The sequence below is a fragment of the Stegostoma tigrinum genome, chromosome 32 (assembly GCF_030684315.1).
Source record: "Stegostoma tigrinum isolate sSteTig4 chromosome 32, sSteTig4.hap1, whole genome shotgun sequence".
Taxonomy (NCBI): domain Eukaryota; kingdom Metazoa; phylum Chordata; class Chondrichthyes; order Orectolobiformes; family Stegostomatidae; genus Stegostoma; species Stegostoma tigrinum.
In genome coordinates, this window is record NC_081385.1 from 8,254,538 (window position 1) to 8,281,099 (window position 26,562).

The 26,562-nt window shown below is 43.9% G+C and overlaps 1 protein-coding gene across 3 annotated transcripts in view; it reads left to right on the plus strand.

The window, feature by feature from the left end:
- Window positions 1-26,562, plus strand: part of abcg4a (ATP-binding cassette, sub-family G (WHITE), member 4a) — a 150,464-nt gene that overhangs the window by 86,736 nt on the left and 37,166 nt on the right. For all 3 annotated transcript variants that reach the window (XM_048562133.2, XM_048562134.2, XM_048562135.2), the window contains 3 exons: window positions 14,637-14,754; window positions 16,905-17,037; window positions 23,498-23,548. In XM_048562133.2, the coding sequence (XP_048418090.1) occupies window positions 14,637-14,754; window positions 16,905-17,037; window positions 23,498-23,548 (302 nt within the window). The remainder of the gene's footprint in view (window positions 1-14,636; window positions 14,755-16,904; window positions 17,038-23,497; window positions 23,549-26,562) is intronic.

The window sequence follows — 26,562 nt, forward strand, 5'->3', positions numbered from 1 at the left end:
TGTTAAAGGAACAAATTAAGTCTGCAACAGCACATCACAATAACGCTGCAGATGTTGCCTGCCTGTAAGCAGTACTGTGAAAACCCACTCTTGTAGGACAAACAAGTAAGGTGGTTTGTAATGGACAATGAACCACTCCAGTACCAGGTTAGACAGGGGGGCGCTTTTGTGTTAATGTCACTGGACCTATTAATCCAAGGGCTCAGGCTAACACTCTGGGAAAACGGGTGCAAGCTTAAATCTGGAATAGAAAGTTAGGTGTTGGTGATGTTCGGGAAGCCATCATTGTTATAAAAACCTTCTGGCTCACTAATGCCCTTTGGGGCAGAAATCTGCTGTCTTTACCCATTCTGGCCTACATGCAACTCCAAACCCACAGCACTATGGTTGAGTGCTGCCTGCCCTCTAAAATGGCTGAGTGAGCCACTCAAGTCAAGGGCAGTTAGGGATGGGTAACAAATGCTGGCCTGGTCATTGATGCCCATATCCCATAAAGAAAGATTTTATGTCCTGTAGCAGATGCTAAAAGACACCTCGGTGTTAAAAGAAAGTTAAAGCCTGTGAAGTTGCATTTGATGTTGCTTTAAATGTGTAGAATAAATATTTCTCTGCAATTATTTTGATTGCAGTACCCTGAGGAAGATGCATTAGGATTGTTCTTGCACTGTGTAGAGTCATAGAGATATACAGCTCAGAAACAGACCCTTCTGTCCAACTCGTCAATGCCGACCAGATATCCTAAATTAATCTAGTCCCATTTGCCAGCATTTGGCCCGTATCCCTCTAAACCCTCCCTGTTTGTGTACCCACCCAGATGTCTTTTAAAGAGATAATGGGAACTGCAGATGCTGGAGAATCCAAGATAGCAAAGTGTGGAACTGGATGAACACAGGAGCCCAAGCAGCATCTCGGGAGCACAAAAGCTGACGTTTCGGGCCTAGACCCTTCTTCATTCTCTGAAGTGTCTAGGCCCGAAACGTCAGCTTTTGTGCTCCTGAGATGCTGCTTGGCCTGCTGTGTTCATCCAGCTTCACACTTTGCTATCTCAGATGCCTTTTAAATGCTGTAATTGTACCCCCCTCCACCACTTCCTCAGGCATCTCATTACATACATGCACCACCTCTGGATGTGAAGGTTGCCCGTTAGATCCCTGTTAAATCTTTCCCCTCGCACCTTAAACCTATGCCCTCTAGTTTTGGACTCCCCTATCCTGGGGAAAAAGACCTTGGCTATTCACCCTATCCATGCCCCTCATGACTTTATAAATCTCTTATTGGGTCATCCCTCAGCCTCCAGTGAAAAGAGCTCCAGCCTAATCAGCCCCTCTGTATAACTCAAACCCTCCAACCCTGGCAACACCCTTGTAAATCTTTTCTGGATCCTTTCAAGTCTAACAACATGCTTCCAATAGCAGGGAGACTAGAATTGAAGAATTGACTGTAGAGGTGAAAGAGGATTATTAGCATAGTATTGCCACTGGTGTTGGTTGTTAGGTATTGGCTGAGCCAGTGGACTCCTCTTTCCTCCTCATAGTTTAAGTTTGCTAAGTGTCTGTTATTCTCATTTGGAACAGCAGAAGTTAAGAATACTGCCCAAATCCACCTTGACCTGAGGGAACCTGAATTCCTTCTCATTGTCACCTTTCCCTCTACTGAATGTGAACCAGAATGCATTCTCCGCATAACGTTTGGATCATTCCTTTTGTTTCACAGGCACTCGCATCCAGCACCATTCTTTATTACTGACTTGTTCAATACTCTATTGTCTGGATTCTGTCTACACTAAATCACACTCGCCCATTGTTCCTCCTGCAAAAACCTGCTGTCTGCCAGAGGATTAACTTGTAAAATCTTCTCTGATTTTTAAACTGCTTCTTCCTCCAGCCTCATACCAGTTCCACTTCTGTGCAGTCCTTCAGTTTTTGAACAGAGAACAGTACAGTACAGGAGCAGGCTGTTCAGCCCACTATACCTGTGCCAACCATCATGCCATTCTAAATGAATCCTATGTGCTTGTACATGGTCCGTATCCCTCTATTCCCTGCCTATTCATGTGTCTGCCTACATGCCCCTTAAAACACTGCAATCGTGTCTGGTTCTGCTTCCTCCCCTGGCAGCATGATCCAGGCATGTACCACCCTCTGTGTTTTAAAACAAAACATGCCTTACATGTCTCCTTTAAACTTTCCCCCTCAATTTAAACCTATGACCCTTAGTATTTGACATTTTCCCTCTGGCAAAAAGATTCCAATAGCCACCCAATCGATGCCTCTCATAATTTATATACTTGTGTATGCCAGCCCACAGCCTCTGCTCTAGTGAAAACAATCTAAGTTTGTCCAACCTCTCCTTATAGCTAATACACTCCAATCCAGGCAATATCATGGTAAAAGTGATAGTGGGATATCATGGTAATATCATGAAAATATCATGGTAAACCTCTCTTGCACCCTCTCCAAAGCCTCCACATCCTTCCTATTGTGTGGTGACCAGAAATGCATACAATCCTTGAAATGTAGTCTAACTAAAGGCTTTAGTAGAGCTGGAACGTAACTTGCGAACTAATGCTGTACCTAGAGAAAGCAAACATGCTGTTCACCTTCTTTACCACCTCGTCCTGGCTACTTTCAGGGAGAAATGGACCGCACCTCAAGATCCCTCTGTATATCAATGGCCCTAAGGGCCTTGCCATTTACTGTACATTTTCCTCTTGCATTTAACTTCCCAAAATGCATCACCTCACACTTATCCAAATTAAACTCCACCTGTCATTTCTTCGCCAAATTTTCTAGCTGATCTATATCCTGCTGTATTCCTTGGCAACCTTCCTCACTATCTACAACTCAACCAATTTCTGTCTCATCTGCAAACTTAAACAATCAGAGCACCTACATTTTTATCCAAACTATTTATATACATTACAAACAGCAGACGTCCTACCACTGATTCTTGCTTAACAGCACTCATGTCAAGCTTCCAGTCAGAAAACCACCCTCTGTCATCTATGACCAAGCCAATTTTATGTCCAACTTATCAACTCATTGTGGATCCCATGTGACTTGATTTTCTACCACCAGCCTATCATGAGGGACCTTGTCAAACACTTCAGTAAAGTCCATGTAGCCACCATTCACTGCCCTACAACATCCACTGCCCAAGCCTCATCAATCATCTTTGTCACTTCTTCAAAAAACTCAATCAAATTTATGAGACAAGACATTCCCTACACAAAGCCACGCTTGACTATCCCAAATGAGACTGTTCTCCAAACGTGAGTAAATCATCTCCTCAAGAACCTTCTCCAATAATTTCCCTACCACTGATGAAAGGCCTACAATTTTCTGGATTATCCCTTTCTTAAAAAGACAAACAACAATGACTTCAGATTATTGTCTGTGAACACTAGTAGGCTCCCTCTCTTTGTATGTATTGGTGATACTGAGCCTTCAATTGCCTTGATGCTCGAATTCCCCATTTCCCCCAATCCGTCTTCTCAAACACAACTTTCCAACTGACCTGTTGGTGACTTCTGTCCATTCTCACGGCAGGGCTAGAATCTTGTTGAGGCTCTCCATTTTTTTGGCTGACTAGCCCAATGAGAAATGCCTGTTTTCTCATCTCCAGAGGCCCACAAAACTATAAGTGAGTAGGGCACGCTTTCCCCTGAAATCAAACCCCAGGGGCAGGGGTCTCACCTCCTGATAGTCCCCGTCCAATTAGAGGGCAGGTGGTTCTGGCACTCAGTGGCATCAAGGGGGAGGCGGTGGCAGTTGTTGGAAGTACAGCGTCCATAGTGTCAGGACTGTGGTACGACCCAGATCACAGCTAAGTATTATTGTGGGTGAAAGGTGGGAGGGGAAGTCTGGTGCACTGGGGATGTCAGTGCAATGGGGACAGTGGGTTCAGTAGCAAGGCCAGAGCATAAGTCTCAATGCCTCCCCCCCCCCCCTTTCTGATGCATTGAGTCCTTCAGTTGTGTACAGGGGTGCCTTTGAAGAGACCCTCACCCCATCCTGAGATGTATGTTGTCCTCAGCCATGTCCATTGCATGGTAATAGATCTCGCTTATGGCTGGGTTAGACCCAGAGGGGGTGGTCTGATCTCCTTAAGTGGCTATTAATAAGAGATTTAAGGAAACTGGACCATGAGCATACCTGCCCAAAAGTTAATTCTGGTTCAGGTACATCCCACCCAATGAAGAGCCTGTCTGACTCCAAGCCTGCCACCAGAAAGGTCAGAGGGTTCTACCTGTGTTTGTATCTGTTTGGTTTCTCTCTTATTGTCTCCCCCACCCCACCCCCAACTCCATCTCCCATTCGAGAGAAAGACAAGGCATTAATACAAGTCATCAGAGAGAGCATTGGTCAGTAAAGCCTCACTGCTACGCTTAGATTTCCTATTCTGTATTTACAACGTAGTGCTTAAACTGCATTCCATTTGGCTAATGGAAAGTTGAGAGCTTGAAGCTCTTTGTTCCAGTTCGATATTAATCACAAAAGCTGAAATTTGCGGTCAAGTGCCAATCCTTGAGGCAGAACTGCCTGACTGTAAACACTATCGGTGTCATAAAAAACACGTCCCGTGTTTGGAGAGCTCATCAAACAATTGGGACGATGAAGGTGACTCTCAAACAAGGACATATAAATAATAGGACTTCTTTATCATGTAGTCAGTCAGCGATCAACTCAATTATGTAGCCTGGAAATCTTTTATTCAGATATATTTTCTGTTCTTTTGCATGGGTCAGTAATGAACCCACTCATCAGTGTTGTACAAATCATTGCCAGTTCTGACATGCCAAGCCTATTACGTCTCCATTGAGCCATTAACAACCCTCCTATTCCTAGAAAGACCTCAGCCTTGATGAGAAATTTGTTGTCCATTTACAATTCGGCAGAATGATACTTTTTCATTAAGTACAGGAGAGTAATTGCTGAACAGTGCCCTTGATTACCATCTGGTCTACTTTATATCATCAATCCCTGCAATCATAGAGCCTTATAGTATTGAAGGAAGCCAGTCTGTCTATTGGACTGTACCAGCTGTTGGACAACCCTGTCCAATTTGGCCCCACATCCCACATTTTCCCCTGCACCTTGTCTCTTTATTTAAATACACGTCAGGTTGCCTTTGTGAATATTCCTAGAGGTCTAAGTCCACCGTCCCTTCAGGTAACATGCCCACATCTTAACAACCTTCCATAATTAAATAATAATGTACTTTTTCTAATCCACTTAAGCTCATTATTTTGAATCAGTGACTCCAGGTGACTGATGCCCATCCTCAGTTTTCTGCTCAAAGGCAGGTACAACCCACTTTTTTTGTGATCAGTCACATGATGTTAGTGTCAGAGGCCAGGCCAGCATTTGTAGCCTATCCCTAATCGCACAAAGGGCATTTAAGAGTCAGCCACATGGCTTTGGGTTTGGAGTCACGTATAGGCCAGACCAGGGGGATTAATGAACCAAATTGGCTTTTCTCCCCAACAATTGACAATGGTTTTGTGGTCATTATTAGATTCTTAATTCTAGATTGATTCCAAATTTCACCATATGCCCTGGCAGGATTTGAACCTAGGGCTTTAGGACTAATAGCCTAGTAATGATATCACGAGGCCAACACCTCCCTGTGCTCCATCTTACATCAGGGGCTAGGGCAAAGGGCCTGGTCCTGATGCAGCCCAACCTTCCCAACAACGGAGCCCAATGCCTCCATAAGGAGACTGCTGTGCTCTGACTATGCACACTTTTACACACATGGCCGTCAGTAACGTACAAAAACTTGCCAATTCTGACATGCTAAGCCTGTTATTTCTCCATTCAAATGTTCCAAGTGCAGGGTTCTGGGATGTTGTAGCAATAATCTGTCACACAACTTGCAAATTGGTGTGGAATCCTTTTCTGTTGCTAAATTCAGCTGCAGTATGATATGGCCCTCTCCATGTGACATGTATACAGTTGGATAGTTCTTTTCTTTATTCATTCATGGGATGAGAGCGTTGCTGGCCAGGCAGCATTCATTGCCCATCCGTAATTGCCAAGAGAGCATCTAAGAGTCAACCACATTGCTGTGGGTCTGGAGTCACATGTTGGCAAGACCAGGTAAGGATGGCAGTTTCCTTCCCTAAAGGGCATGAGTGAGCCAGATGGGTTTTTCCAACAGTTGACAACGGATTCATGGTCGTCATTTGGACTGTTAATTCCAGATGTTTTGTGAGTTCACATTCCACTATCTGCCATGGTGGGATTTGAACCCAGGTCCCCAGAACATTATCGGGGTGTCTGGATTAACAGTCCGGCAATAATACCACAGGCCTTCACCTCGTCTGTCCCTTGGGAAGCCAGCAATGATGTCAAAGCCTACTGCACCACGCTGCGGTCGTGGCCTTGTCAAAATGAAACGGTTATGGTGTCATGTGGCACTGACTGTGTTGGTAAAAGCCCTGATGTATTTATGGGTTAGATGTAAGCAGAGTAGGAGATTGTAAATGCTGTGTGATTACTGGTACCCTGTCCTTTATACCTCCACCCCTGTTCACCATTCAAACAAAGAACCATTGTGTGAAAGTTCATCTTAGTGAATATATACAGTTCAAGGTGAGGGGAATCAGCTCTGTCCCCTTGCACAGCCTAGGGGATTTTGGAGTGTTTTTGTGAATAGTGACCCACATGTGTCACTTTTAAGGTGACCTGTAATTGTTTCTGCTTCCCAGAATTGGCTCAGATCAATGAGAAATGACCAATAACATAATCAGAATGTGACCAGCATTTGTGCAGCATGTTGTTGGAGATTGCAGACAATTCACATGCAAGGTACTGTGATTACAGATCATTTCAACCTGCACAAAGTACCTGGTTAGCACAGTTGGAGGCTCACATCACTCACAAGGTAAGCCCATGCGTTGAGTGAGTTATAGGCTCAGCAATACCACCCCCCCCCCCACCCCCAACAACACCCTCCATGTTCCTTACACTCATTATGGAGCTCATCAGCGCTGATCTAACAAGTGCCACCATACACCTTTGATTTATATTACTCTCTGAGCACCAGCCCGACAGCTAAGTCAGAATAGCTGTTGTGTTCCACTACCCCCACATGAATACCAGGGGAATTGTGACTGTCGATGAACTCCACTCCCACAGTGACCCTGTCTTCCAGTGTACAATCACACCACCCACCTCCCTACCCAACTTGAGTGGTAAAATCCCTCCAAACCCTGAGAATCGAGTTCCCCAACTTGCTGAGCACAGCAGGGGCCCTCAAAGCTCCCCAGCACTTGCATTGAGCTGACTGCCTTGTTCCACTCCCTGACCAACCTGGGCAGGTATCCCCAACTGTTGAGTGGCTGGGCCTTTGACTGAGCTCTGTGCAGCTCCCTGAATGTCTATCACAAGACTGGTTCCAGTGTACCTTTAGAAATGACCATGGCCTATTGTCAAGTTTGGAGTGACACAGAGCTCTGCCTCTGGATTTGAGTCTTCGAGAGAGTCCAAACCCCTCATATTAGATACTGCCCTTGAGTTACAACCCCGATCAAGGACCATCTCCCTTGACTCAACTAAGGACTTTGAAACTCGGTTGCAAAATCAACATTTTTTTTCGCTCGGATGTTGAGAATCTCATTTTTATAATCTTGCCATATTTTTCCCAACTGACGAACATTGTCCACATTGTCTCGCGTCTGGAAAGATTCAGCCCTTAATCTGCTTCGTAACTTGCAAGTACATTAAAATGTAGCTTACTAGCTCACCAAGAACAAATAAGGAGCCAAGTTCTTGAGGGAAAGGAAAACTGATTTTATGATGAAGCAGAAGAAAATAGCAAAGACATGACATCAAATATGAGTGTAAATCTAAACAGGAGATAATAACTGGTATAAAAAGAAAGATAAAAGAATACATGTCCTTTCTAGTGCTCTGGAAGTATTGGGTTTTATTCTGAGACCATGATTATCTAGGCATGTCCTGCATCAATGAGAGCTCTGAACGTTGCAGATCTCTTTAGCTGCTCAGTATTCGGATATTTTCTTCCAGTTTTCAACATCACCAAGAGCTTTGTTTTCAAGAAGCTAAAGGAAAGGTGGGGGTCGGGGTGGCTTTTCCATATCCAGCCACAAATCATCCACCTCTGCACTGCCCAATAAAATAGTTGGCATGTGTGCTTTCCTTTCTTCCCCAATGTATTAGTTCCTTGCTTTCAAGCTGGATAATCGTAGGCAATTTTTTTTTTAAATCTCCAAAATGTAAGCTTCTTATAAAGGTGTAAATTTAGCAGGAAATAAAAAATTGCTTTACATCTGACTGGTTTCAATCTCTTCTGATTAAAAATATGAATTGCTTTTCTGACGGCTTCTTCTGTATTTATTTCTTGAAACTTGGCTCTATCTATGGTCAGGTGATCACTGCAGCTATTTTTAAGTCAGTACTCTTCTATTTTCTCAACCGTTTTAGTTCATGCATGTCTTGGACATTAAAATCAGAAATCGATTTAAAAAGTCAATAGCCCATTCGTCGTACCATCACTCTGTACACAAATAGAAAGTATAACTTAAAAATATATTGCTCTTTTGAGGTAAAGCATTTCTTCTCTCTTTTTATCAACATGTCTATTCCCAGCTCAAAAGGTAGTTGGGTATGTAGTATGAAAATAGGTTAATGTGTGATTAACTTCTGTGCGATGTGTGAGTGACTGCATTTCAGTTTTTCATCTCACATTGGCAAAGTCACTTAATATGGGTATCAGCGTCATCAAAATTGTTTGGGAAACTTTACAAATGCCCTGTGATAATGGGAACTGCAGGTGCTGGAGAATCCGAGATAACAAAGTGTGGTGCTGGATGAACACAGCAGGCCAAGCAGCATCTCAGGAGCACAAAAGCTGACGTTTCGGGCCTAGACCCTTCATCAGAGCTGGTCTAGGCCCGAAACGTCAGCTTTTGTGCTCCTGAGATGCTGTTGGGCCTGCTGTGTTCATCCAGCCTCTCATTTTATTATCTTTACAAATGCCCTGGGTCAGTTTCATCTTGATTACATCAAATATAAAATGTACAATGATGTGATGCCCGTATTAATCCTTTGGTTGAGATGTAATGCATCTGCCTTGCGTACTCTGCTAATGGAGACAGCTTGGAAAGAGACCCTTTAGCCCAACTTGTCCATGCCCACCAGCTATCCTAAATGAATCTAGTTTTATTTGCCAGCATTTGGCCCACGTCCCTCTAAACCCTTCCTTTTTACGCACATATTGAGATGCCTTTTAAATGTTGCAATTGTACTAGCCTCCACTACTTCCTCTGGCAGCTCATTCCAAAATTGCCCCAGCTTCTTCGTGGAAGTGTTGCCCCTTAGGTCTCTCTTAAATCTTTCCCATCTCACCTTAAACCCATGTCGTCAAGTTTTGGGTCCCCCTACCCTGGGAAAATTACCTTGGCTATTCACCCTGTGTTAGTGTCATAAACTGTGTTATTGGGCATGTGGTTACAGCAGGATAAGATCATTTGATCCCAAGCTAGTTGGTATGAGACTATTAACGTTCATTGAATTATAGAATCATACAATGGAGAAGTGGCCCTTCAGCCCATCAAGTCCGCACCAGCCGTTCACAATAATATATTTATTTACAGATTGCAGCATTAGAAACCACCACTTTCTGTCTGCTATCCCAGCATGCCAACATTTCCTTGTTTAACTTTTGGGTGAAAATAAGCCCAATTAAGAACCAGTTCTTGGGGTGCTGTAACAACTGCAAAATCTCAAATGAAACCTGACATACTTAAAGCAAAATTTTGTTTGGGGTAAGTAGTCTGATCCAATGCGTGTGGTACCCATTCATCACAGAAAGTCATAGTATACCAAAAGCTGACTGGCCAAAGTTCACGAGCTTGATATGATTTGATGTGGTATCATTGTGCCCAAACTCCATAAATTCTTTTGAAACAAAGGACATTGACAATATGCTCTGCCTGAAAGCAGGTCATTCACTCACTGTCTGTTGATCCTTCAGCCTGTGCCATTTTCTTGGGAGCTTTGCCATTTCCTTCCATTCTCGGGGGAGTAGGTCAATGAGGCAGGTCCCAGGTCTACCTCACCTGGAAAGAGAATTAAAAATGTGCTGTTGTAGGCTGCAGCGGGACATTGACAGGATGCAGAGATGGGCTGAGAGGTGGCAGATGGAGCTCAACCTGGGTAAATGCGAGGTGATGCATTTTGGAAGGTCGAATTTGAAAGCTGAGTACAGGATCAAGCATAGGATTCTTGGCAGTGTGGAGGAACAGAGGGATCTTGGTGTACAGATACATAGATCCCTTAAAATGGCCACCCAACTGGACAGGGTTGTTAAGAAAGCATATGGCGTTTTGGCTTTCATTAACAGGGGGATTGAGTTTAAGAGTCGTGAGATCTTGTTGCAGCTCTATAAAACTTTGGTTAGACCGCACTTGGAATACTGCGTCCAGTTCTGGTCGCTCTATTATAGGAAAGATGTGGATGCTTTGGAGAGGGTTCAGAGGAGGTTTACCAGGATGCTGCCTGGACTGGAGGGCTTATCTTACGAAGAGAGGTTGACTGAGCTCGGACTTTTTTCATTGGAGAAAAGGAGGAGGAGACGGGACCTAATTGAGGTATACAGGATAATGAGAGGCATAGATAGAGTTGATAGCCAGAGACTATTTCCCAGGGCTAAAATGGCTAACACGAGGGGTCATAGTTTTAAGCTGGTTGGAGGAAAGTATAGAGGGGATGTCAGAGGCAGGTTCTTTACACAGAGAGTTGTGAGAGCATGGAATGCGTTGCCAGCAGCAGTTGTGGAAGCGAGGTCATTGGGGACATTTAAGAGACTGCTGGACATGCATATGGTCACAGAAATTTGAGGGTGCATACATGAGGATCAATGGTCGGCACAACATCGTGGGCTGAAGGTCCTGTTCTGTGCTGTATTGTTCTGTGTTCTATTCTGAACTACCTGCTAGCTATATAGCTAACTGAGCTGATCAAAGCTGCCCCATCTCACTCTTATATTGGCTTGACCTAAAGGCAACTGTAATCCAAAACAGCACATGTAGGGCAAGGAAGTAGAATCAAACCCAAACCAGAAAGGAAATCAAACCCCATGCCATTGGCAGCATGATCATGGCAGGGTGGCTCACTGGTTAGTGTTGCTGCCTCATAGTGCCAGGGATTCAGGTTCAATTCTAGCCGTGGGTGACTGTGTGTTTGGAGTCTGCATGTTCTCCCTGTGTCTGTGTGGTTTCCTCCCACAGTGCAAAGATGTGTAGTTTGGGTGGATTGGCCATGGTAGATTGTGTAGGCTGGGTCTGAGTGGGCTGCTATCCAGAGGGTTGGAGTAGACTTGATGGGTCAAATGGCCTCTTTCTGCACCGTAAGGATTCTATAACACTAAGTTTCTGTGGCAACAAAAACAGTGTTATAGAATTGTTGTGATGTAGAAAGAATCCACTTGGGTCATTGCACCTGCACTAGTTCTATTACATAGTGCCAAAGTCTTGGCTTTTCCCCACATCTCTACAACCTGAAATGGGAGGCAATGGCCTAGTGGTATCATCACTCGATTATTAATACAGAGACCCAGTAATGTTTTGGACACCAGTGTTCAAATCCCCCCGTGGCAGATGGTGGAATTTGAATTCAATAAAAATATGGAATTAACAGTCAAACGATGGCCGTGAACCCATTATCAGGAGGAAACCATCTAGTTCACTAATGTCCTTCAGAGAAGGAAATCTGCCATCCTCACCTGGTCTAGCCTGCACATGATTCCAGACCTACAACAATGTCATTGACTTTTAACTGCCCTCTGAGCAATTAGGGATGTGCAATAAATGCTGGTCTGGCCAGTAGCACTGACATCCTGTGAATGAATAGAAAATAATCCCATTTCTGTCCAAATAATCATTGAAAATCCTCTTGAATATCTCAGCTGAAACTTTTGCATATAGTATGTAATTTAGAAAAATAATTAGTGAAGATGAGACTCCCATTCTCTTTGCTATGCGTGCAGACCAGTCATCCCTAGTGCCCTTGTCACCCATCTTTGAGCTCAGTTGGAACACTGTACAAATTGATACTGTTTTGACCACATTATGAATGCATTTCTCTTAAGCTCCAAGCCCTGGATTGTTACTTGAAACCAAATCGTATGGCTTGGAGATGGCCATAAGATCACCGATCTCTCCTTATTCAATTCGGCTAAATCGATTTAAGCAATGTCCCCAAATTGACCAAGTTTAACAGGTGGCAGCTCCACAAAGGGTCTCAGTGACTAAGGACCACGCTCACTTTGTAAGTGCTCCAAGGAATCCAGCTGCCTGGGAGGTTTTGGTACAGAGCTGTGTGAACAGGCTATAAACCTGGTCTTCAAAAGTAGAGTGCACTGCTCTCCTGAAGATTGGGGGTCTTTGTTGCAGCAGCAACACAGAATTTTACCTGAGAAGAGTTGTGCATATGTCTACAAGGAAGAAAAAAGAACACTGTGATTCCTGGTGAGCAAGATTCATATTATTTGAGGTAAAGTGACCTGTGCTAATGGAAACAGTGGCATGATGCATGCAAAGTTCAGCAGTAACCTGCCCACTAAAGTTATTTGTGTGGCGTTGTACTCATCAAGGATCTAAAACACAGGTGTTCATACATTGACAATAGTGAATTTGTTTTATCTATTCATTTTGTGGGATGTGGGCATCGCTGGCTGGCCAGCATTTTTTGCCCATCCCTAGTTGCCCTTGAGAAGGTGGTGGTGAGCTGCATTTTTAAACTGTTGCAGCCCTCCTCCTCTGGGTTGACCCACAATGCTATTAGGGAGGGAATTCCAGGATTTAGACCCAGTAACAGTGAAGGAATGGTGATATTTTTCCAAGTCAGGATGGTGTGTGACTTGGAGGGGAACTTGAAGGTGGTGGTGTTCGCATATATCTACTGCCCTTGTCCTTCTAGATGGAAGTGGTTGTGGGTTTGGGAAATGCTTTCTGTAGACCTTTAGTGAATTTCGTCAGTACTTTTTGTGGATATTACACATTGCTGCTACTGAGCGTCAGTGCTGGAGGGAGTGAGTGCTTGTGGCTATGGTGCCAGTCAAGCAGCTGGTTTGCCCTGGATGGTGTCAAGCTTCTTGAGTGTTGTTGGGGCTATACTCATCCAGGCAAGTGGGGAGTATTGAAATGTCTTTAAAAACAAATAATGCCTTTCTGTATGTGCAATATGATTACCATAGAGGTCAGAGCTTCGAGTTATGAATGGGAAATTTGGGGAGATTCCAGGAGGAAGTGTTCCTTTGCACTGTGGTTGGTTAATGGGTCAAAGCACAGGAACTGTGAGTGAAGCTACTTCAGTTATGAACCCATCTTACATGCTCAAACGGGAAGCACTGGACAAAGAACACTGCAGAACAGGAACAGGTCCCTTTGGCCCATCAGGCCTGCGCCAACACAAAGATGCATTTGTAAACTAAAAACCCTTTTGCCTCTACATTGGGATGAGTAAACTGGAGTCAGCACATCTTTGATCTGGACTGAATTCTTGGCCAAAGCTTATTTGAAGAAATTTAAATTTAAATAATGCCAAGGCAGTAGAATGCAATAAAATATTGATAAAGGAAAAGAAAAGCCGACCTTTCAAAACCTTAATGCCACTGAGCACTTTATAGACCATTAAGTATGTCTGAAAAGTCATCACTGTTGCAGTGTAGGGAATGTGAATCAAATTGTGCTCAGCAAGGTGCCACAAACAGTAAAATTATATGCATTTTACTGAGATGATTGAGAGATAAATCAAAATATCAGGTGACTTTTCGTGTGAATGTTACTCAGAAGGCGGGGGTTCGCATATCGGACTGAAAATATTAACTTTGTCTCTCCAGAGATGCTGCTAGACCCTCTGAATTTCCCCAGCTCTTATTTCAGATTTCCTGCATTTGCAGTACTTCGAGTTTAGTTGAGGGACAGATATTGGCCACACTAATGGGGTGAACCTCTCAGTTGTTCTTTGAAAAAGTTTTTTGTTCCATTTGTTCATTGGCTGTGGGCATTGTTGGTAAAGCCAGAATAAATTGTCAATTCATTGTAGCCTTCTCACTCTCACAAGAGAACTGACCAAGCCTCTGTTTAATGTCTCATCCAAAATATAGCATCTTCAAAAATACTGCACTCTCTTGGAACTACACTAGGGTGCTCATCTAAATTTTGTGCATGAGTATGGGGGAGCAGAGGCAGTAAATCCAAAACCTTCGGACTCAAAAATATAAAGGCTACCCACTGCTGTTCACAAATATACTGTCACACATAATATTGGCTGTTCTACTCTGCATCAATGATGTGCTTTACCCTCAACCTCAGGAAAAAAAAATTACCCATTTCACCAGTCTGACTTTTCTGTTTTCCACTGTATTCCCTACTCGAATTTTATTGACAATCTAATGACAATTAATGGCAGTGTTGTGTTCTAGGGGTGTAGTGACAAGCGTCCAGAATGAGCTTGGTCAGCTCTTGTTGTTATATAGGACCGTATAACTCTCCTCGAGTCTGAATTCAAATAAGCATCCTAGAGGTGGAGGAATGAAATGCTAAAATGCTATCCAATCCAGTAAATACCAAGCTCTTGTCACACATATTCAACTTTGCCTCCTAGGATACAAGACTCTGTTAAAATGTCTGTCCGGAAAGTTCTGCAGTCGAGAGCTAATTGGGATTATGGGTCCTTCAGGCGCTGGAAAGTCAACCTTCATGAACATTCTGGCAGGATATAGGTGAGTCACAAAAGTGATAGATTATCATTACAATTGATCCTTGCACTGACAATCTCTTCGAACTGAGGGAAAACAGAAAACTTTATTGCTGTCATGTAGATCATGAATGATCCCATTACTAATGATTGTAGAATTCATGTTAAAATCCAAACTATAACTGATTTCAAATTTCACTTACAATACAACTAAAGCTGTACCAATGTATTGGATTGTAATGTCGTGGAGAAAGGCTGTGTCCTGCTACCACAATGCTATCGGCAGCCCATGTCGGATCCCAGAGGCAAGATAAACATAGAAACTTGAGGCAGGAGTAAATCATTTTGGCACTTTGAGCCTGCTCTGCCATTCAATATGATTATGTTGTAGTCCCGCTTTCTCCAAAAATTTCTTGATGCCTTTAAAATCTCAGGTGGATCCAAGATAGAGCCGTAGAATTAGGGCGGCACAGTGGTACAATGGTGAGGACTGCTGCTTCACAGTGCCAGGGATCCGGGTTCAACTGCAGTCTTGGGTGGCCAGTTGTGTAGTTACTGTTTTCTCTCCGCGTCTGTGTGGGTTTCTGCCTGGTTTCCCCTCTGAGTCCAAAGGTGTGCAGGTTAGGTGAATTAGTTATGGGGTAATACCCTCTTATGGGTCTAGGGTGGGTAGAAGGGGTGGAGCAGTCTAGACTGAATCTGCTCTGTATGGATTCTCTGATTCTTAATACTTGGGAACAGCAGCCAGTGATCACTACTGTACATGCTAGGAGACCTTCCCTGGCTCTCTGAGACTTCAGTGCAGTTTTTAAAAGAGCTGTTAAGTTCACAATTCCACACCTCCCCATGTCACCCCCTTCCTATTCCATGCCATCTCATGACTTCAATGTCCTGTATTACCATCTCCACAGCCACTCATCTTGAACCCATTAGTTGTGCTCCCCAAGAACCATGTAGAGATTGGGAAAAAAATGCTTCTAGCAGTCGAAGAGAGCTCCAAAACAGGAAGAGTCTTACATAACCTATTCAAAGATTTTAAACTCACCCCATCATCAACCTATTATTAAATCAAATAAACTTATATTCAGTAAATATATGTGAAATAACTCTATGGAGGCCAGTACCCCTTTATTTACATGTACACAGTACTTGGACTCTGACCCACTTGGTCTGAGCCAGTCCCTAGAGATAGGAGACTCTCTGAGACTTCTGTTTATATTTGTTAGCCAGGACTCGCTGATTAGCCCAATCAGGAATCTCATACTCAGCAAGACCCATGTGGCCAACCTCGTTCAAATCACTATAATATGAAAGACGACTAATCATTGAATAGTCTGTTATAATTGTCAATCAAAATGTGAATGCAGCCACTTTGCTGGGGTAAGTGTTTTAGAACTCAGTCAGTCATCATAATGGACTCAGCTATAATAGCAAACCTTGACAAATGTCTGCAGTGAAGTTTTTGGAAACCATGGGAACAAATGGTAATTCATTTTTCCAAGGCTACACTAGATGGCCTATCAATTATTGAACTCCTGCAACATCTGTGTTCTATTTTTACTCTCTCTGGCAGATGAAGTTTTCCTTTCAAGTTTAAAGAGCTGGAGATTTTAATAGTTCCATAGACTTTGCCCACTTTTCAAGAGCATTTGCTCTTCTCCATCTGTTTCAACTTCGGGTTAAGGGACAGTGAAAATAAGTTTTATTTGAAATGGTACTGCTGAGTTCTGTGTGATCCCCCTCCTGAAATTCCAGAAATGAGGACAGGACTTCTGCAGCAGGGTCCCAACTGCTTTTATTAAAGGCCCCTGGAGTCAATCTCACTCAGCAAACAATCACCCTCAGATCTAGCAACCCACAGAACAAGTTAGTCACAAATAAATCCAATCATGAATTCAGGGAAACAAAACACTTCTCTTTACAGAGCAAATGGTCAGAATGCAAAACCTGCTATAATAAAAAAACTACTTGAAGTGAATAGTGTAAATGTTTTGAAGTAAAAATATGATTAACACAAGAAAGAGAAGAGAAAAAGGTATTGGTGGCTTTACACTGGGAGGAAGCTGATGAGGGGCATAAATGCCAGCATGGAACTGTTGATGAATGGCCTGTTTCTGTTCTGTAAATATTCATGGGAATTACCATTTAGAAAAATTTACTTCCTATTACTTCTAGGAAAACCGGAATGAAAGGTCAGATCCTGGTGAATGGGCAGCCTCGGGATCTGCGAACTTTCAGGAAGATGTCCTGTTACATCATGCAAGATGACATGCTTCTCCCACACCTCACTGTACTGGAAGCCATGATGGTATGTGTTCAGCTAAGACACACCACTTCCCTTCTGACCCACAACAACAGCAACTTGCGATTATGTGGCATTTTTAGTGTACCAGAACGCTTGACAGAAACAAAGCAGACAAAAGAATTGATGCTGGGCCGAGGGAAGGCGGGGATGGGTGACCGAAAGCTTTGATGAATTTATAGGTTTTAAGGAAAAAGGGGCGAGGTGGAGAGGTTTAGAGAGGAAATTCCAGAGTTTTGGATCTGCTGAAGGCGGGGCCACTGATGGTGGAATGAATGAATTTGACAAGATAATTCGGAGCTCTTGGAAGTGTGCACGGAGAGTGAGGCGTGTCAGCTAGGGGATTTGAACCCCAGCATGAGAATTTTAAATTTGATACATTGGCAGAGGAGAAAGGACCTATCCCATTGGGAATTACCAATAGGAACAATTTTAATTTAACTCACTTCTGAATACTCATGAGCAGGAGTAACGTTCGTTTTACACTGCATCCGAGCTTATTCTCAATTAAAGTAATATGAGAGCAATATCGAACCAGGTGTAGAACAAATGCTGCACCTGAAATAAAACAGGTGGATGCTGGAAGTGTGAAACAAAAGCAGGAAGTGCTGGAGAAACTCAGCAGATCTGGCACCATCAGTAGAGAGAGAAAGCAGAGAGTTAACATTTTAAGGTACGCTGCCCTTGATCCAGCCAGACCCCTGCCTGACCTGCCAAATTACTCCTGACTTAATTCTCATTTGAATGTTTTGCTCCTCCTATACTTTGTTCCCCTGTTTGCAGAGCTCGCTTTTGTTTGCACAATGAAGTTAAATAATCACTTAAAAAAGACTCAGGAGTTATGGGGATAACACAGGAAAGTGGAGTTGTGGAGTATTAAATCAGCCACAACCTCATTGAATGGTGACGTGCACTTGGTGGACTGAATGGCCTACTCCTGCTCCTATGACTTATAGATCATAGATCGCAGAATCCCTACAGCGTGGAAACAGGCCCTTCAGCCCAACAAGTCCACACCGACCCGCAGAGCATGCCACCCTGACCCATCCCCTGATAACCTACACATCCCTGAACACTATATCTTCCTGTCTCAGCAGAAAACATCAGCAGTCTGGGTCAGAACTAGCAAAAAGTGACTTGGTTGCAAAGCCACACTTGCTCTGCTCTGCCATAAAGCTGGACTTCATTAATGCTGGGAGGTCCATTCAGGACCATTTTTATCTTCAGCATCAGTGGGAAACTGGTGATAACAGGATCTCTGCTGCACACCTCATAAAGGAGTATAATTTCACATTGGCGGCAATCACTGGATTTTCTTGTATGCTGGTATGTAAATGGAGACGGTTTTGTCCTGTAAACCTGTACCCAGATTTGTTCAACTTGTTCTGCCTGGGTACTTGAAGCCAACACAAAAAGCTGTATGGGACCTCCTGAGTGGGATTTGAACCCAGACCTTAGGGGTTGAAAGGCAAGCATCTAACCCATTTTGCCAAACAATATCTCCATGGTTTGTGGTTGGAACGTGAGGTTTTGAGTGGCCAATGAAATGTTGAAGCAGTTGTGACATTGACTGCTTCATTGTGCGATCCTTGTTTGGCTGATCTGGGGAGTAGTATTGCAAAACAGTTCACAGGGTAACAGTTAAAACTACGGCTGGATGGTGGGGGTCCGCAATGCTGTTGATGCCCTTACACTTGTAGGACCTGTGCATCGCTGGCTGGGCCAGCATTCATTACCCATCCGTAGTTGTCCTGGAGAAGGTGGAGGTGAGCTGCCTTCTTGAACCACTGCTAACTGTTTGGTGTTGGTAAATCCACAGTGCCAGTAGGGAAAGAATTCAGGATTTTGATCCAGTGACCATGAAGGAATGGTGATAAGCTTCCAAGTCAGGGTGATGAATGCCTTGGAGGGGAATTTGCAGGGGCTGGTGTCTCCATGTATCTACCACCCTTGTCCTTCGAGATGGAAGTGGTCATGAGTTTGGAAGGTGTTGCCTGTGGACCCTGGGTGAATTTCTGCAGTGCATCTTGTAGATGGCACAAGCGACTGCTACTGAACATGTTGGTGGAGGGAGTGAATGTCCGTGGAACTGTTTGTGAAAGAGATCAGCGTGTAAGTATTCAGCTTCCCCAACTTGCAGACCCACCTGCTGGTTTTGTTTCCTTGCACTGTTGTTTGCCAGTTTCACAGGATTAATTAGTTTTGAAGTTGAGCCAGAACAAGCAGTAACGTGTTGAAATGAAACCCCTGCTTTAACAAATTTTTCAAAGACAAAAAGGGAAAGAATGCATAGTCTGAGCAGGACGCAAAGGGACACGAGTAAAACCCTTCTGCAAAGAGCTGCTGGGTGGGAAAAAAATACAAAGCCAGTTGAAACCTGAGCTCCAGATCTTCTCGCACTCCAGATCTGGCCTCCAGCACTTAAAGTTGAATAGTTCAAGCGCAACAGGAGCACATCTTGATTCATGTTCCATTGCAAGGTCAGCCAAATGTCCTACATATAAACTGTATCTTCGCACATGTGTCAACTTGCTTTATCTGACCCTGCCTCCTTTTTGAGGCTGAAAACAGTGGGCTTCGGTGCATTATCTTAGCTAACACTGGTTCTGTTTGGAAGTTGGTGCTGTACTCTCAAAACCTGCATCCAGTCTGCTTGCTCTGGAGGAGGTTGAAGGACATGTTTCGCTGCATGGAGTCTCCGTCTACCTTGGTCAACATTCCTTCTTTAACCAACTCCTGAAAACACATGATTATTTGTTGCATTTAATTTTGCTCCTTAAGCAGGATGGCTGCTGTGGGTAACGACATCGCTGAAGTCTTTGCATTTGAGAAGTAACTCATACCAGCACAGGGATATTCGGAATTGCAGATGCTGGAGAATCCAAGATAACAAAGTGTGAAGGTGCATGAACACAGCAGGCCAAGCAACATCTCAGGAGCACAAAAGCTGACATTTCGGGCCTAGACCCTTCATCAGAGAGGGGGAGGGGGAGAGGGAACTGGAATAAATAGGGAGAGAGGGGGAGGCGGACCGAAGATGGAGAGTAAAGAAGATAGGTGGGGAGGTAGGGAGGGGATAGGTCAGTCCAGGGAAGACGGACAGGTCAAGGAGGTGGGATGAGGTTAGTAGGTAGATGGGGGTGCGGCTTGGGGTGGGAGGAAGGGATGGGTGAGAGGAAGAACAGGTCAGGGAGGCAGAGACAGGTTGGACTGGTTTTGGGATGCAGTGGGTGGGGGGGAAGAGCTGGGCTGGTTGTGTGGTACATTGGGGGGAGGGGACGAACTGGGCTGGTTTAGGGATGCAGTAGGGGAAGGGGAGATTTTGAAACTGGTGAACTCCACATTGATACCATATGGCTGCAGGGTTCCCAGGCGGAATATGAGTTGCTGTTCCTGCAACCTTCGGGTGGCATCATTGTGGCAGTGCAGGAGGCCCATGATGGACATGTCATCTAGAGAATGGGAGGGGGAGTGGAAATGGTTTGCGACTGGGAGGTGCAGTTGTTTGTTGCGATCTGAGCGGAGGTGTTCTGCAAAGCGGTCTCCAAGCCTCCGCTTGGTTTCCCCAATGTAGAGGAAGCCACACCGGGTACAATGGATGCAGTATACCACATTGGCAGATGTGCAGGTGAACCTCTGCTTAATGTGGAATGTCATCTTGGGGCCTGGGATAGGGGTGAGGGAGGAGGTGTGGGGGCAAGTGTAGCATTTCCTGCGGTTTCAGGGGAAGGTGCCGGGTGTGGTGGGGTTGGAGGGCAGTGTGGAGCGAACAAGGGAGTCACGGAGAGAGTGGTCTCTCCGGAAAGCAGACAGGGGTGGGGATGGAAAAATGTCTTGGGTGGTGGGGTCGGATTGTAGATGGCGGAAGTGTCGGAGGATGATGCGTTGTATCCGGAGGTTGGTGGGGTGGTGTGTGAGAATGAGGGGGATCCTCTTCGGGCGGTTGTGGCGGGGGCGGGGTGTGAGGGATATGTTGCGGGAAATACGGGAGACGCGGTCAAGGGTGTGCTGGATCACTGTGGGGGGAAAGTTGCGGTCCTTAAAGAACTTGGACATCTGGGATGTGCGGGAGTGGAATGTCTTATCGTGGGAGCAGATGCGGCGGAGGCGGAGGAATTGGGAATAGGGGATGGAATTTTTGCAGGAGGGTGGATGGGAGGAGGTGCATTCCACCTCTTATCCTTCGTCATTCTAAAGAGAAAAGCCCTAGCTCTCTGAACATTTCCTTTAGGGTAGCTAGTGCCTGTTTGCTGAGTGTGACAGAAGCCAGCAGACAGATGGTGTGGAACCACCGCCTCCCCTGCACTGGTTTGCTGCAGAGAGCCTTTGGAGAGAGATTGATGTTTGTCTTTTTAACTTTACTTCCTGTTTTCTGATTTCTGGCAGTGATGTGTATAGCTGTAATGTACATTTTTTTCTATTTTTCTTTACCCTGTAACTAAGGATTGTACTGAATTTGTACCTACACATGGTGCTGTAGGTGGCAACTTATAAACTTGTTGCTGTACTTATTTGAGTGTACATGACAATAGGACGTAGAGAACAGAGAACAATACGGCACAGTACAGGCTTTTCGGCCCACAATGTTGTGCCAAACTTCTACTCTTGTCCTGAGGTCCATCTAACTTCCATCCCTACCCCACCAATAAAGCTAATTCAATTCAATTCAATTCAACATGACCTCTATCTTTCAAACAGGGTCCCTTATTTCTGGACTGACCCACAAGAGGAAACATCCTTTTTGCCTTGACCTTGTCAAGCCCATTCAGGAGTTGAAACATTTCACTCAAGGCGCCCCTCACTCTTCAAAATTCCAATGAAGCATGCTCAGCTTGCCCAACCATTCCTCATAGGACAACGCACTCACTCCAGGTATCAGTCTAGTGAAGCCCCTCCACACATTCTCATCCCTCCTTAAATAAGCGGAGCGAATCTTCACACGGCATTGAAGATGTGGTCTCACCAATGCCCTGTGTAATTAAAGCTTTACTTTTATGTTTAATTCCTCTCTAAATGAAGGACAGCAAACCGATTAGCCTTCTTCATTACATCTTTTCAAGCCACAATCACGTCTGAGCTGTTGCTGTGCTGGATTCCAACACCTTCTCAAACTGAAGGAAGTTAATTAACATTATAAGATGCTTTGGAAATGCCAGTTTAGGAAAACCCAAGTGTTCTGCTGTGAGAAAACATAGATTATTGATGGAAGAAGCAATTGACCATTGAATAATTGTACTTGATGAAGCCACAATTGAATTAAAGGAATTCTGGTTACATCTTAAACAGCAAAGAAAGAAAATGGTTGCCCTTACCTCTGTATGGTGTTTGTTCTGTCTCAGAGTATAATTGCTACAATTGAAATGATTTTCCTAAGGTGCGCTGCTGTACCTATCAGCAAAGGGCTTTAAATGCTCAGATAATTTGGGTTTGATTCAGATTTAAAGATTAAAGCAAGTCATCTGATTTCCGTTCTAATATGCAAACTTCTGGCACCCTTTGACCTATCAGGTCATTACTATTAAATCGACACTATCCCACTTTAGCCTTGAATGTTATGACAATTCTCAAGTACTTTTGAAAAGTTGTGAGGTTACTTGCATACACTCCTCTCCCAAGTAGTTTGTTCCAGATTCCCTCCATCCATTGAAAGAAAAAGTTTTTCCTTAAGTCCTCTCTAAACCTGCCTTTCACCAAAGTTAAGTCTCATTGTTATTGACCCTTCGATTCAGGGAAAAGATTACTTTCTATCCATCCAGTCCATGCTGCTCGTATTAAACAGCTCCTATCAGGCCCCCCACAGCCTTATCTGCTTCAAATAAAACAACCTGCTGTAGGAAGGATGTTACGAAACTTGAAAGGGTTTAGAAAAGATTTACAAGGATGTTACCACTGTTAGAGGGTTTGAGCTGTAGGGAAAGGTTGAGTAAGCTGGGGCTGTTTTCCCTGGAGCATCAGAGGCTGAGGGCTGATTTTAAACACGTTTTTAAAATCTTGTGGGGCATGGATAAGATGAATAGCTGAGATCTTTTTCCCAGGGTGGGGGAGTCCAAAACTAGAAGGCGTAGGTTTAAGGTGAGATGGGAAAGATTTAAAAGGGACCTCAGGGGCAACTTTTTCATGCAGAGGGTGGGGCAAGTATGGAATGAGCTGCCGGAGGAAGTGGTGGAGGCTGGGACAATTACATTTGAAAGGCATCTGGATTGGGACGTGAATAGGAAGGGTTTAGAGGGATATGGGCCAAATGCTGGCAAATGGGACCAGATTAATTTAGAAATCAGGTCAGCATGGACAAGTTAGACCGAAGGGTCTGCTTCTGTGCTGTACAACTTTATGACTGTACAACCTGAGCTTATCCAGCCTCTCTTCGTCACTGAAATGCTCCATTTCAAGCAATATCCTGGTGAATCTCTTCTGCAACCCCTTCCAGTGTAATCACGTCCTTTTCTATTTAATAATTTTTTTACAGGTATCGGCCCACCTCAAGTTGAAGGAGAGATTAGAAGTTAAAAAGGAGCTGGTGAGTCATCAACCCCTTTTAGTAATTTAATTTGCAATGAATTTGGCCACAGTTCAGTTTGATCACACCAGTGGTGGAGCTATTTGCTCACGTCTCTGAATAATGGATTGAAAAATTGAATTCAAGAAATGTACAAATGTATTTGCACCAAAATAGACCTGCTGACTGTCAGTGCAGCTTCCAGCCTGAGTTTTTTCGGTCTCCTAATGCTGCAGCAAATTTCCAGTCCTATTCTGAGTCCCTGAAGCAGTTGATAATGTGTTGGATAACAATTTCTTTTATTAATTAGTGCACCTGTAAGAGAGCTCGCTGCAGTGTAAGCACGCATCAAAACCTCACTGCAACATTGCGTTCAGTCCTGTCTGTTTATGGATGTTGCAAAGATCTTAGACCAGATTTGGAGCAGGAATGTGGGAGTTCAGTCACGTCAATTGACAAGGGTTATTCCCTCCTGAGAAAAGAGGGGTGAAAGGGAGATGGTACAGAGGTGTTCACAATCCTGGATGGAGCAGTAGGAGTTGCCATAGTGATATAGTGGCCGGAATTCCAGAGGACTGTAGGGGCTGCTTTCTCTTTAGAGGGAGATGACTGGTAGTGCTATAATCTGAGGGTCACCATACCTCAGGTGAGGGGAGAGGTTGAGAAGGTGGAACCTTTGTGCTGAACTGAGTTGATATAGGAAATTTAACTCCTGCAGTCAGCATCTCTCTCTATACCAAATCAACCATCCCGGGAGAAGATAAATAACGAGGAAGCATTTCCGCTGGCAAGCAGGTGGGTCCCTAGGGGGCACCCATTTAAAATAAAATCCAGCTGAGCCTACTGACAGCAAGGAGCGACATTTCTGAGAAATACAGTGACAAACACCAATTGATGATACCATTTTAATGAACCTGTGTGTTGGGTTACATTAATAAACTGTTAAACAAAACAGGCTTTAAGTTTCAAAAGTCATCTGAATGTTGTAACAAAAATGCACACTGCTATAATCAGCAATAACCAGGATGTGGAGGTGCCGGTGTTGCACTGGGATGGACAAAGTCAGAAGTCACACAACACCAGGTTAAAGTCTAGCAGGTTTATTTGAAATCACAAGCTTTCAGAGCACTGCCGACTTCATCTGATGAAGGAGCAGCGCTTCGAAAACTTGTGATTTCAAATAAACCTGTTGGACTACAGCCTGGTGTCGTGTGATTTGTGACAAACAATCATCAGAAGTGTGTTAGTTACAAATTTCAATTAATTAGACTGTTTTAATACATCATGCTAATAGTATTTTACAGTGGCCACAGAAATAAAGTGTGGAAGCACAACTTTCTTTTAGGATAAAACGGTAAAATGAGACTCTCTTTATATAGTAATTTTTGAGCTGAACCGCATGGCATCACAAGATGATGCAGTCTGATTTATTAATAATTTCCAAAAGATAATCAGGTTGAATACTGAGAAGTGTAATCCGTTGGATAGCTCTAACACAGGTTTGATAGGATGAATGGCCTCTTTCTGTGCTCTGCAGTTCTAAACTGGGTTCACCCTGCAAAAAGGGAATATTACATTGGCCGCAATTCCTGATAATAACACATTCCAACTCATGGAAGCTTTGTGCTGCAGCTCCTAATTTGTGGTACCTCCTTTATTATGTAGGCATAATATTTCACCTACATTTACGTTGACCGGAGATCTCAAAGGAGGAATCTCAAACCAATTCCCTTTCACTTTTCTCCTGCACTTCGTATTGCCCCTTGACTCTGTTAACTGAGAGAATTATTGTCAACATGAAGATCTGGTTTTCATTGCTACGAAAATACACAGCAACATTCTCAGAAAAAAAAATACATCTTTATAATATCTTTAACATAATAGGATGGCCCAGGGCATTTTCGAGGAACATTGTGAAGTAGAAGGAATGACATCCGTGTTACAAAAAAAAATGTGGCTATACTCATGGGAATTTAGAAGAATGAGGGAGGGAATCTTAGAGAATATACAAAATTACGAAAGGAACAGATAAAACAGAAGCAGAGAGGTTGTTCCCACTTATGGGTGGAAACTAGTACAAGGGGGTGTAGCCTCAAAATAAAGGTGAGCAGATTTAGGACTGAGTTAAAGAGAAACTTCTTCACCCAAAGGGGTGTGAATCAGTGGAATTCCCTGCCCAGTCAAGTATTGAGGCTGCCTCATTCAATGTTTTTAAGGTAAAGGTAGATAGATTTTTGAACAGTAAAGGAATAAAGGGTTATGGTGAGAGGGTGGGTAATTGGAACCGAGTCCACGAAAAAGTCAGCCATGATCTTATTGAAAGGCAGAGCAGGCTCGAAGGGCCAGATGGCCTACTCCTGCTCCTGGCTCTTGTGTGGCAGTGGGCTGGTGAACAAAAACTCGGCCGAAGTGGTAGTTTTGAGCGGTAGTTTGAATACAAGAAAGTGATGATAGCATTTTGGAAGGGAGTTTCAGGGGATGGATAGAGGGTGAGTGAGAGTCAAAGGTCTCGGAAGGGCATCAGAGTTTGCTGGAGGAGTTTACAGAGATTAGGAGAGGTCAGTTCTTGGAGGGGTTTGAATACGAATTTTAACAGCAAAAGCTTTGGCGTACTTACAGAGTAAAGCGCAACATCAATAACGTAGCACTTACAGAATCACTAAGGAGGATAATTAGGAAATCTCCCAATTTTCCTTGGAGCCAGGCAACTTTTACTGACCATATTGGGAGGTGTCTGTTCTGATGTCAGATTGGGAGATTCTGAGATGCACTTCACACCCAGGCAAAGGCTCAAATTGTGTATCAACAAAACAGGTTTCACTATGTTGAGGAGTTCTGTGCACAACTCAGGTCACCCCCAAAGATCTCACCTGTTACTTAAGATGGACATGGGATATACTCTCACTCTTGTGCCCACACGCAATCTTTTAATTGTGAATGCAATAGCAGGAGAAGAATGAGCTTGGAGTTGTTTACAGTGAGCTTACAAAAAAAGTGGCAATAAATCTGAGTCAGTGAGGCTCAGGAGAAAGAAC